The 12,441-nt window shown below is 39.0% G+C and overlaps 1 protein-coding gene across 3 annotated transcripts; it reads right to left on the bottom strand.

Moving 5' to 3' along the window:
* Window positions 1-430: 430 nt before the first annotated feature.
* Window positions 431-12,055, bottom strand: ublcp1 (ubiquitin-like domain containing CTD phosphatase 1). 3 transcript variants are annotated; one of them, XM_004550272.3, is made up of 11 exons: window positions 11,901-12,055; window positions 11,296-11,559; window positions 10,819-10,910; window positions 10,446-10,531; window positions 10,235-10,350; window positions 10,000-10,098; window positions 9,595-9,632; window positions 9,330-9,428; window positions 5,965-6,081; window positions 5,728-5,855; window positions 431-1,929 (listed from the first exon to the last, which is right to left on the bottom strand). In XM_004550272.3, the coding sequence occupies exons 2-11, from the start codon at window positions 11,447-11,449 to the stop codon at window positions 1,902-1,904; spliced, it is 957 nt and encodes a 318-aa protein (XP_004550329.1). In that variant the 5' UTR covers window positions 11,450-11,559; window positions 11,901-12,055; the 3' UTR covers window positions 431-1,901. The 3 variants fall into 3 exon arrangements, with proteins under 3 accessions (XP_004550329.1, XP_076745417.1, XP_076745418.1); XM_076889302.1 differs by having other exon boundaries at window positions 11,296-11,516; XM_076889303.1 differs by having other exon boundaries at window positions 11,296-11,382; window positions 11,901-12,054.
* Window positions 12,056-12,441: the final 386 nt, after the last annotated feature.

The following is a 12,441-nucleotide window of genomic DNA, read 5'->3' as shown; positions in this document are numbered from 1 at the left end:
ACTTCACCCGTTACCTACTGGTGGTGGTCAGAGGGCCCGGTGGCGCCAGTGTCCTGCAGCCTCGCCTCTGTCAGTGCGCCCAGGGTGGCTGTGGCTACAATGTAGCTTGCCATCACCAGTGTGTGAATGTGTGTGTGAATGGGTGGATGACTGGATGTGTAAAGCGCTTTGGGGTCCTTATGGACTAGTAAAGCGCTATATAAATACAGGCCATTTACTATTTAAATGAAGGGGAGGCACTAGAAACCATGGTGTTTTGGGAGGTGCCATTATTGGCCAGGTCGTTAGTGTCTACGTTCTTTATTCAATGAATTATCTTTTATGGTGTTCGTGGTGTACAAGTTATGAACAGGAAGTAATGAAATGTTTCTAACTGTAAAAGATTAACTCGTTTTTAACTACCTCAGGAATGTAGAACAGTACAAGCAAGCGAGGTACAAAAAAAGGTTTATTTTCCTATTTACAGCCACAATTTTGTCGATGAAATGAAGAAAACACACAAAAAAGGCAGAGCTCAAGAAATGAAAAGAAACTGAATTTCCAGGGACTGCTTGACATATCATATAGCTTATGTTTCCAGAGCTTCAGCTTCATAAAATGAGGCCCACCTTAATAAGTAGTGAAATGTGTAAAAACCCACTTTAGTTACAAAAGAGAAAAAAACAAAACACACAATTAAAAAAATGTGCTATCCAGTTCTTGTATTCTCATCACCTTTAGTTGGTTCATTGACATTTGGATGTTCCAGAAACATTTCAATGAAGAGCTGTCACGATCTCACGAGCATCAACGAAATAAAACCTATGCTTTATGTCCGTTCGAGTGTTGCGTCCTGTGACGTAACAGAATCAGCATGCACAGAAAAACATGAATACGTTTCTGGACATGTATGCACATGAATATCCAGCCATGGAAGCCTGACTGTAATATGCATGTACAGAATGTAAATAACAAAAAACAGGCCTGTTTGTAGTGACCACCTACAGACACGTAACAAATGGTGTCACACTTGTTCACTAAAGCCACTGTTTTGATGAAATATTTTAGCTAGCCAGTTCTAAGACCAACAGATTTTGGTCTCTCAGTAGTTTTTAGAATTGCTGCATACGTCTGCATGTGCAGGCTGCTGTTATTTGTTTGACGCTCACAAAACTTCCAGACGTTCCAACTTTTCACTTCATTTATTACAAATCAAACAGACAATCCAAATACTACATAAAAAAACACGTTAAATTACCAGGATATCCTCGCATACTGAAAACACTTTCAATGGTTATGTAACTTCATTTTGCTTATTTGTTTCTTTTCGCTCTTTAGCTTTTTGCGGTCAGTCTCTTTGAAGGCAGGCTACTGACCTTAACTATAATGAAATTAGATTTGTATCTTCTCCTACTCACTTGGTACAGCAGAGAGGCTTGATAGAGTATTTTTTTACTGGTAATCAACTTAACACATCTGCTACTATTCACCCATCTAAAATACCAAGCAGGCGTAAAAGATCTCGAATACTTTCAGGAAATAGTGGACCTCAGTTATCTATATTAAACCCTTGTTGACCACCATGAGTAAACAGGTGAGCTGGAGTCTGTGACATTAAATCAGTGTGGTCTCAAACAGGATTTTTTTTCCCACAATGCACCTTGCACACTGATAGTAACTGTAAACAATATTTGAACAAACAAATGTTCCAGACTAAGAGAAGGCAGAGAACATGCAGATATATAAACTGGGAAGCCCGTCTCAGTCCTGAGGTTTTGACCTTGTGTGTAATTGTCGGGTTAATGTTGGACTTTTAGTGAGGTTTGGTATGAAGGACTTTATGTTTGTTCTTGTGTTTGACAAGCGGATGATGCATTGGTTGCATCCACTCCAAGTCTTTGCGCTGATAATATAGTCCCTCCTCAGTGGTGCTGCCTCTTAGATAGGTACCTGCAGAAACAAACAGGCACACATTCAGCGCATATTTTAAACACATTCAGTTGAGTTCATGTTGATTTGGGGAAATGTACAAATGACACTGGGACACAACATTAAAAATGAGTAACTACATAATGGAAGAACATTTAAAGCCTTTACCATGTACTAGAGATGGACTGATCCGATATTACGTATTGGTATCGGTCCGATACTGACCTAAATTACTGGATCGGATATCGGAGAAAAATAAAAAATGTAATCCGATCCGAAGTATCACAAAATCACCTCACAAAACGTGCTACTTGGCGTAACTCAGCTCGGCGCATCGGAGCAGTATCTGTCACGTGATAGAGCGGCTGTTGTCTGCGAGACCTGTTGGCGGTCTGTTGGAGCATTTGGAGCCTCGCTACATGCTTCCTAACCGTGGCATTTCATCTCAGCGAAAACTATCCCACAGAAGCAAAGCAAGTGTGTAAGTTCATCCCTGAATGTTTGCATAGTATTTCCACGTTACGCTTAACAACTGATGTATTGAGCCACAGCTGGACTGGCCATCGGAGTTCCATATTGAGGTGAAAAGGAAGCGATTTGTCCCGTACTTCAGCTAGAATTCAAAAATAGACACAAAGCTGGAGTTATTCTGTCTTTGCTGCACAGTTGCATCTACTTCTCTCATTCACTTCCCCTTCCTCTCCTGTTATTACTTCAAACATGAAACTGATCAATGATCAGCTGATTGGCTTTTCTGCCGCAAGTCCTGTCTTTCTTGTTTGTTTATCGCCCACTTTGCGCTACAAAGAGGAGACCAGTGGATAAACAACAGCAGCACGTTTAAGCGTGATAAGCTGTTGTTAGAATGTATTTAATATTAACTTTGTAGTATCAGCTGATGTTTGCTGGAGCCACAGCTGTAAAAGCTGCTGGTCATGATATCCGTTTGGATATGTGGTGAGAGGGAAACATGAAGATGAAACCAGGAGATGTCCTTACTGAATCATCAGAGCTGAACAGGTGATGGAAAAACAGGTTTACCTTTTAGGTGACATGAATGAGTTGAAGGGAAGTTATGAACTGTTTCTGAGAGACAAATAACACCAGGATCCTTTTCTAGGTAGCTGACGGCTGGTAACTGTGCAGGGGCGGGTCTAGCAAAGTTTTGTCGGGGGCCAGGTTGGGCATTAACAGGGAAAGGGGGCCACAAAGAAATACTTTTCTTTGTTATGTCCTTTAAAAACTTTGAATAAATAATTATCTGAATCTTACAACAAAAGTGGTCATCTGATTAAATGTATAGAAATCCATTATTGTATATAGTAACTAATAAGTCTAATATACACCCTAATAAGCTATAGTACTTTTTCCTTTGGGAAGGTACCATCTGTGCAGTCTGCAATTCTGTTGAAGAAAGATGTTGAATCTATTTAAATATTGTAGAAAAATAATTGATTTCTGTGCATTTGTTTTACACTTGCATTAAATTAAAGTTGATTACATCAATTAAGGGCGGGGGGCGGTTCCTGAATATTTTTGCTGGGAGTTGGCAACCCTATTAGTTAGGTTGCTTAATATTCCCACTAAGTTGACCACAACATATTACTCAAACGACTGGAGAACTGGGCAGGTCTTTCAGGAACTGTACTAAACTGGTTCAAAACATACTTAGAAAACAGGAAATACTTTGTATCAATAGGTAACTTCACATCTGAGCAGACAAGTATCACATGTGGAGTTCTCCAAGGTTCCATCTTGGGACCCCTTCTGTTTAACATTTACATGCTCCCACTGGCACAGATTATAAAGAACAACAAAATAAACTATCATAGCTATGCAGATGACACACAAATATATATCACAATGTTACCAGGAGACCGAGGCCCTGTACAGGCTCTTGGTAAATGCATTGAGGAAATTAATGACTGGGTTGTGCCACAATTTTCTCCAGCTAAACAAAAACAACTGAAGTAATAGTCTTTGGTGCCAAAGAAAAACAATTACAGGTCACCAGAGAACTTCAATCTATACACCTAAAAACCACAAACCAGGCGAGAAATTTGGGTGTAGTGATGGATGCAGACCTAAACTTAGAAAAACACATTAAGACAATAACAAAATCAGCTTACTATCACCTCAAGAATATTTCAAGGATAAAAGATCTGATGTCTCAACAGGACCTGGAAAAACTAGTCCATGCATTCCTCTTTAGTAGGCTGGATTACTGTAACAGCATCTTTACAGGTCTACCTAAAAAAATCAGTCAGACAACTACAGCTCATTCAGAACTCTGCTGCTCGAGTCCTCACTAAGACCAAAAAGTGGACCACATCAGTCCAGCTCTGAGGTCCTTACACTGGCTGCCTGTCCGTCAGAGGATAGACTTTAAAGTTCTGATGCTGGTCTATAAAGCTCTGAATGGTTTAGGACCAAAATACATCAGTGACCTCCTGACCCAGTATGAACCTTCCAGATCCCTCAGGTCATCTGGATCCGGTTTTTTATCAGTTCCCAGAGTCAGAACCAGACGCGGACAAGCTGCATTCAGCTTTTATGCTCCTTATATCTGGAACAAACTCCCAGAAAGCCTCAGATCAGCTGAAACACTCAGTTTATTTAAATCCAGGTTGAAGACTCACTTATTCTCAGCTGCATTTAAATGAAGCACCAAATCCGCACTTAAGCTTAGATTTCAAAACTTACATTTTAACTACTGATTTTATCTACTGTTCTGATTTTACCTGTTTTGATTTTTGATTTTATATACTGTTTTGTTTGTTTGTTTGTTTTAATCAATTTAAAATCATTGTTTTTGTTTCTAATGTCTCTGTAAAGCACTTTGAATCACCTTGTTGTTGAATTGTGCTATACAAAAAAACTTGCCTTGCCTTGCTTGCTTACTCTTTAAAATACCAGAATATGGAGGATGGTGTAGGTTTAAATTTATTAGATTGATCAGTGTTGCTGAACTATAAAATGTTTTGGGTTGAGTGTATTTTTTGCATACAGGTATAACAGAATAGCTTCAGTCTCTTGTTTTTTAAAACTTGAGTATGAACTTATACAAAATGCAGCAAGATATTTATATTAAAAAACAGTTTTATTGATTACAAAATACGCTATATCGGATTCATATCGGTATCGGCAGATATCCAAATCAAATTTATGATATCGGAATCGGTATCGGACATTAAAAAGTGGTGTCGTGCCATCTCTACCATGTACCATGTACAGCACAAACAAATTATATCATAAGTTGAACAGTCGATGAAATAACCAACCATGTACAGTCCTACGGCATCACAGATAACAAAAATAAAGCTAAGAATGGACACAACAAAGTGCAAAGGGGAAATTTGCACTGAGATCTCACCTTTTAACCTTTCCATCACAACTGTAAATAAGAAAGAGCTCAACACTGATCCCTGATGTAACTCTACCCCGACCCTAAACTCATCTGTAATTCCTACTGCACACCTCAACACTGTTTCACAAATTTCTTGCCACTGGTGAGTTCCTCATTGAGTACCACAGTTACTTTCTTTGCTTGGGATGCAAAAGTCTCCTTCTTACTTTAGATTGTGTTCATTTATCCCCAGAATTGGATGCATTTTTTAGGATGAATTTTATACTTTAAATAATCTGAAATCAAGTAAAATTTAAGTAAGATTCATGTGTGTGTTGGCATTAGATGTTATTTTTTAATATATCTAGTATTTTCTTGTAAATGGCTGTTCAGGTCTAGCAGGTGCTGTAGGTTTGAAGTATGCAACTACAACTATGCAAATGATACTGTTTAGCTTTTCAATGAGTGCGTACCTCTCCCAGTGTTTGTGGTTGAGTCCACTGAAGTCGTCAAGCTTGGCGATTTCTTTGAGGTATTGAGACAGTTTATACAGCTCTCTGTCCCGCTCCCTGTTGAGGTGGGCCTTCATGAAGGGTCGGATCTAACACAAATTCACAACAACAAATAAAGAGACAGCTTCATTAAGATCTGTAGTTTATTGTACCAAAAGAAGAGAAAAATGGTCAAGATAATTGTATGAACTAACCAACCTTAAGTCCATTCTGTGGGTTCATAAGAAAGTTTCTTCCAATGTCGTCAAACATAATGGTGTTCTTCCTGTTATAAAATTCTCCGTACTTCCCCCATATCACACCTAAGGGCTTCACCTGCGGAAGCCATAAAATAGATTAAATCAGTGCCATGATGTTTGCACAAAGCAGTAAATGTCCTCCACAAACATCATGAAAAAGAGGTATTCAAGCACATTACAACATGTCGTCACGGCGCGTGCAGTCACACCTAGAGTGCTAAATGACTTACCAGAATGTAAACAAACAAAAAAAAACCCAAACAACAACGATGTGATACATGTCACCTAGGACCATAAGCCAGAAACATTCCCGAGAATTTACATACCGGTAGTTACTTAGCAAGCACGACGTGTATACAACTTTATCTAGTGACAAATCTCTGACAAAGAGATATCACCACTCTTATAAAATAAAATAATTTATATACTCAATAGCCTGCAGATAGGTGGAGAAAACAGAAACTTTTGCACATAGACCTGGGGCTAGATGTAGGGGTGATTATTTTAAATATGATTAGCATCCAGGAGGGTCTTTCAAATTTATCCTCACGACAAATCCATATTATATATGTGCTTCCCATTTGACACCCCAAGACTCACATATGTTTTCATGCACAGTAATCTTATTTAATGAAGTTATGAAAAATTATACCTTCATACTATGATTTACTTATCTTTTTTTCAGGCCCTTGAAGTACAGAGGGGTGGTTCTTTTTAATATTCAATTGTTCCAGCAGTTTTAAGCCAAATCATCTGAAGCGCACTACCAAAGTCCTGCTTTGGTAAATGGTGAATGAAATGGGTTTTATATCGCGTGTGTGTGTATAACCTGCTCTGAGCATCAACATCGTGGCCTATATCATAGTCTGACAAACTAAGCTGGACAAGCTTAATGCCTAAGATGTCAAGTAATAGAGACAGGCATTGACTGTTTTATCTCGTCTGATGATTCACTGGAGAAAACAAAAAAAGTACATTCCAAAGAGCGTTATCACCACATGGTGTTTAGTTGAAACAAGTGACAGCATATCTATTTTTTTTTACCACCAAACTCGTCTTCTATTCGTGATTTCTTTCTGCGTCAAAATTATTTGGACACTTTCTACTGTAACTGTGAAATAGAGAAACAGCATTTGCGTTCACATGTTCAAAAAATAATTTGTACAATGAAACAAATTAAGGTCCTGAAGATGTAAAATGTATTTTCCCTTTTACTCAGTTTACTAAACTAGAGGGGGGAAAAGCAATTTGCTGCGACACTCATGATCATCTATTGACTCATTCTCAGATATTGAGCTCTGAGAGAGTGCTCAAAGGCATCAACGGGAGCATCAGGCTAAGGACAGCCTGGACAGAATGAGAACAAATTTCCTGACCTGGTTTGATGTATTTTCCATTTTGGCTGTTTATTTCTGCAGCTCAAACTACTTTAAGCTATTTTTCATTATCTAAAATGTAACACATTTTAAGAAGGGTTTTTAAAAAATAATTTCTGTATCAAGTGTGGTGCATATCCTTTGTGAAAGCACCAATTATAAACCAGTGAAGGTTTCCAGATCCAAGGTTTCACATTGTTGACTCATCACATGGAATTTCCACCTGCAGTGACTTTATGACACCAGCTAAGATGACAGGGCATGTTGCTCATGACATCATTAAAGGGTGGAAGTTAGGGTACGTTCATACTGCAGGTCTTAATGCTCAATTCCGATTTTTTTGTCTGCTCGTTCACACTACAAATAAAATGCGACCAGTAAACGTGCTCTAGTGTGAACCCTCAAAGCGGCCCGCATGCACAAAAGAAGACGTCACACACAACGCGCTGTTTAGACCCAGACCAAACAATATTGTTTGACTGATGACCCTTAATATAAAGACTTCGGACTTTACGTTTCCCAATTTTTGCTTTAAGTTATTTTGTTATTTACATAATAATGTAAATATGGTAAATGGTAAATGGCCTATATTTGTATAGCGCTTTACTAGTCCCTAAGGACCCCAAAGCGCTTTACATATCCAGTCATCCACCCATTCACACACACATTCACACACTGGTGATGGCAAGCTACATTGTAGCCACAGCCACCCTGGGGCGCGCTGACAGAGGCGAGGCTGCCGGACACTGGCGCCACCGGGCCCTCTGACCACCACCAGTAGGCAACAGTTGAAGTGTCTTGCCCAAGACACTTCAACCTTGGGCAAGACACCTAATAATGATCCTTATTGCTGTTTTAGAGGAGCGGTGCTGCAAAGGATACTTGCAGATTTCTGTCAGAATCTGCAGATTATACAGTATAAATAAAATGTTCACGTTTCTCCAACGTTGTCTTCCCAACAGTTTCACTGACATCTACGCTGGATGGCCAGGAAGCGTTTGCGATGTCTTATCGGGCGCTTCTCCGGCACTGATAATTGGCGTCTGTCTTGTGTCAGTGACGTAAAAGACGGATTTAATGCGACATGACCGTCCAAACAGCAGTCGCTTTCTAAAACATCGGATATGTATCGGATTCAGTACCACACATGAAAGTGACCCAGATCGGATTTGAAAATATCGGATTTGTGCCGTTCACACTGTCATAACATGATCGGATATGTGTCGCATAGGGTCAAAAAAATCAGATTTGATGCGCTTTCGCCTGCAGTGTGAACATAGCCTTAAACTTTCAAAACCAAACCTTTGTGCATGTTGTGTACATGTGTAGCTCTCTCTCTCTCACTCACTCCTTGAGTAAACAGAACCTCCTATTTAACATTTGGAGATTGCTACAATATGACTGTAGTGTGTGTGATTAGGTGAATGATGCTGTAGGAAAAAGCACTTTGAGTGGTCAGTTAGGGCAGAAAAACTCTGTATAAGTCCCAGTCCATTTAACATTTGACCATGAAACTGTCTGTCACAGTCATGTGATGCTTGCAGTTTACCCAAAATGCCTTTTTGAGGATCATCTGAAAATAGATACTACCAATACTAATGCGTGTTTCTGTTATTCAGTATGACAAACATTAAATTCTTGGAGATGTTCCCTCTGAAACTATGATATATTCTATAATATCAATGCTCAGATTTAGTTATAGAAATAATGCTGAACAAAAATTAGATTATGGCTTTAGATAATGACACTAAGATTGGATACAAATTTGATTTTCTTGCAGTGTTATGTTCAATGACCCATTAACTGCCAGAATGAATAACGCTTAAACCTAAAATAAATCCAAATATATTATAAATCATTTCTTCTTCTGTGAAAGATATGTCCAAAGCATTGATGTGTGACCACAACAGTGACACAGGCCAATATTTTAAACAGCAAGTGTACCAACCTCCACAACTCCTCTCTTTGGGGTGTGTACCGTAATCATGGCCCCACTGTCCAGCATGAACGTAATCTTGTAATTAGGGTTGTCTGTCACTCCCAGCTCCTACACACACACACACACACACACACACACACACACACAGTGGTGTTATCTTCTGATCAATCTACACTCATATAATGTATGCCAACTTGGTTAACACTGCCACCTTTTGGCAACAAAATGTACAGGATAATAAAAGAAATGGTAAAGAAATAAGAGAAGTACTTGCCTTCATTTTTGCATCAATCCATTTCATACTTGTAGCAGCTTAAAAGAGAAAACACATTATGTGTGTTAATTAGTAATGAATTAAATCATGAAAGAAAAAAATAACAATTAAACACAACACAATGTCTACACACACCCAAGCACAAGAGGCATCTCAGTGAGAGGACGCGGTTCTCCAAACACATACTGGACGTTTAATTGGGTATTTACCACAATTACAAAAATGGGCGAGCTCAGTCTCTTTTTTGGTTGGTTTTTTTGTTCTTCTTGGTGGATCAGATGCTCAATTTGGGCCAAAACATCAGGAATTAACTAGACAGACATACTTATACAAAAACCCCACACTCTAACACAAAAGCAATGAACCACTGCCACAGACAAGGGAAAGAGACGGACAGATACGTACACCAAATTACAATATCGTAGTCCTCATAGGCTGATGTCAGGAACTCGTGAAGGTAGGGTCTCATCAGCTCCTGACCCGTTTCTGCACATGACTTGTGATCTGAACACACACAGTATTATTGTATGGGTGTCCATGGTAAAACAAGCAGCTGATAAACAGACAGTAACTGCAAAGCCTCCTCTTTTGTTTCTTGCAAAGCATCTTATTAAAGAGACACATGATGATATCAACTCACCAAACAGTGTGTAGTCCACATCCAGAACCAGGAGCCTCTTGCCTTCTCTAGGAGGGTTTAGTTCCTCTACCTTGTACTCTTTGACTCTTCTAGCTATTTTTGCCAGGTTCTCCTCTCTGAAGACATAAAACAATATTTGTTTCTCAAATGCACCCACACATCCACACACAAAGACAGGTTTCCTTCAACAATTTCTAAAATTCTGACAGACCTGTTCTCCACTTCAATGACCTCCTCCTCAATGTCAAAATCATTGACAACGTCATCATTCTCTGGTGGAGGGGCTAAAACGTCTTCCTTCACGAAACAAAATATGTGCACGGTTAAAACTGTATCAGTCAGTACATTATACCCATAGCATATATCCCTCAAAAATGTCAACGGCTGTCAGATCTTCACCTAAACAACCATTTTCTGATCCATTAATCAAAGCTAGCTGATTCCAAAATCCTGACTAAACAGATTATTTACAAGTTACCCCTCACCTCTCTTGTCTAGTAAACCTGAACACTAGCCAGGCACACAGTCCTTCTATAATAGTTCCAGCCAGATATATTTTTTTTTCATTTTCTCTATCCACCTACCAGACTCTCCTCTCTGGTACCCATCATCATGATCTTGGTATTAGGCTTCAACTTCAACGAGCCCAGCTTCATCTCATCCTCTGCTGGTTTACCTGAGGGCAAGATGAAAGGGAAAGGAACAGAAAATATATATAGAGAGAAATTCTGAAAATCATATTAAGAGCATGCATAACTTTTATAAAATTATATATATATAATAAAATAATTTATATACTCAATAGCCTGCAGATAGGTGGAGAAAACAGAAACTTTTGCACATAGACCTGGGGCTAGATGTAGGGGTGATTATTTTAAATATGATTAGCATCCAGGAGGGTCTTTTATGTAGACTGCACAATTAAATAAAAGCACAAGATGAAATGTCCTTTGGTCTCACACTTGGATTGGACTTCATATAGCATTATTTACACTAACTAGCGCAGAAATCAGAATCAGAATACTTCAAAAATCAGGTACTTATCATTGACATCATCTCACCTTTGACCTTGAGTCCCAGGAGTTTCTGTCTCTCTGGCAGGACCCCAGTCAAGGTCTTGATGGACTGTTTCAGGTCCAACACCGTGTCTTCCTCAGAAAGAGAACTGATGAAGTATTCCTGACCTCCCCACTTAATGATAACCGACACCGACATGACTCTTCGGTGCTCTTCACACACACATACACACGACTGCAGCTGAAGTCAGGTATGCACGCGCACCCTAAGCAAAAAATTTCCAGCAACAATAACATGCACGCGCACACCTTGCAGAAAGGGAGAGACGGGCAAATTCAAAGGAAAGGTGTTAGGATGCCACCATGTAACTGGCTGGAGCTCGACTTAAAACAAACAAGAGCACCTTGTGATAAAACAGAGAGCCAAACGGGACATTACTATTGTTAAGCAGGTGATGGTACGTCTGGCTATTTCAAGACACAACGGCCAAATGCCACCTAATCAGCTCAGACACTGTGTGACTGTCCCTGATGCTGATATTTATAGCACAAGGTTGCTAACACTGACTAGCAACGATGTAAACACGCCGGGTTTAACAGCCAGCTCGCGAACATTAACTGACTGAGCTCCGCGGTCTGCTCACTCTTACCTGGTAGCACAAACTAACATGTAATGCTTGGCACACACTGTCAAATTTCCTCATAAAGTTGAATGAATGAACTGAGTTGGCCGTTCAATTTCATTCAGCGGGAGCCTCACACACCGCTGCTCTCTTCCTGGCGTCACGAATCTTTCCGGTAGTGACGTAATTGAAAAAGGAGGCTTTGTTGCTATAGTGACTAAAGCTGTTACTTTAAAATACAATCCTTTGAATTGTATATATATATATATATATATATATATATATATATATATATATATATATATATATATATATATATATATATATATATGCCATAATAAATATTTCAGCTATATTCAAAATAAAACTGGACAATTAGAACTGTCCAGTATCTAATTGTCACGGTTCAATGACTGACCACTACCTTATGCTATGCATTATGTATCTTGATACAAGTCTAATTTCACAGCAGGAAACACATTATGATTTACCATGGTCTAGAATCAGAATCAGAAATTGTTTAGTTACAGATGCACCCTTAAAATATTTATATGAACTAGAGAAACCC

The sequence above is a fragment of the Maylandia zebra genome, linkage group LG10 (assembly GCF_041146795.1).
Source record: "Maylandia zebra isolate NMK-2024a linkage group LG10, Mzebra_GT3a, whole genome shotgun sequence".
NCBI lineage: Eukaryota > Metazoa > Chordata > Actinopteri > Cichliformes > Cichlidae > Maylandia > Maylandia zebra.
This window is presented reverse-complemented; position numbering and strand designations above follow the sequence as displayed.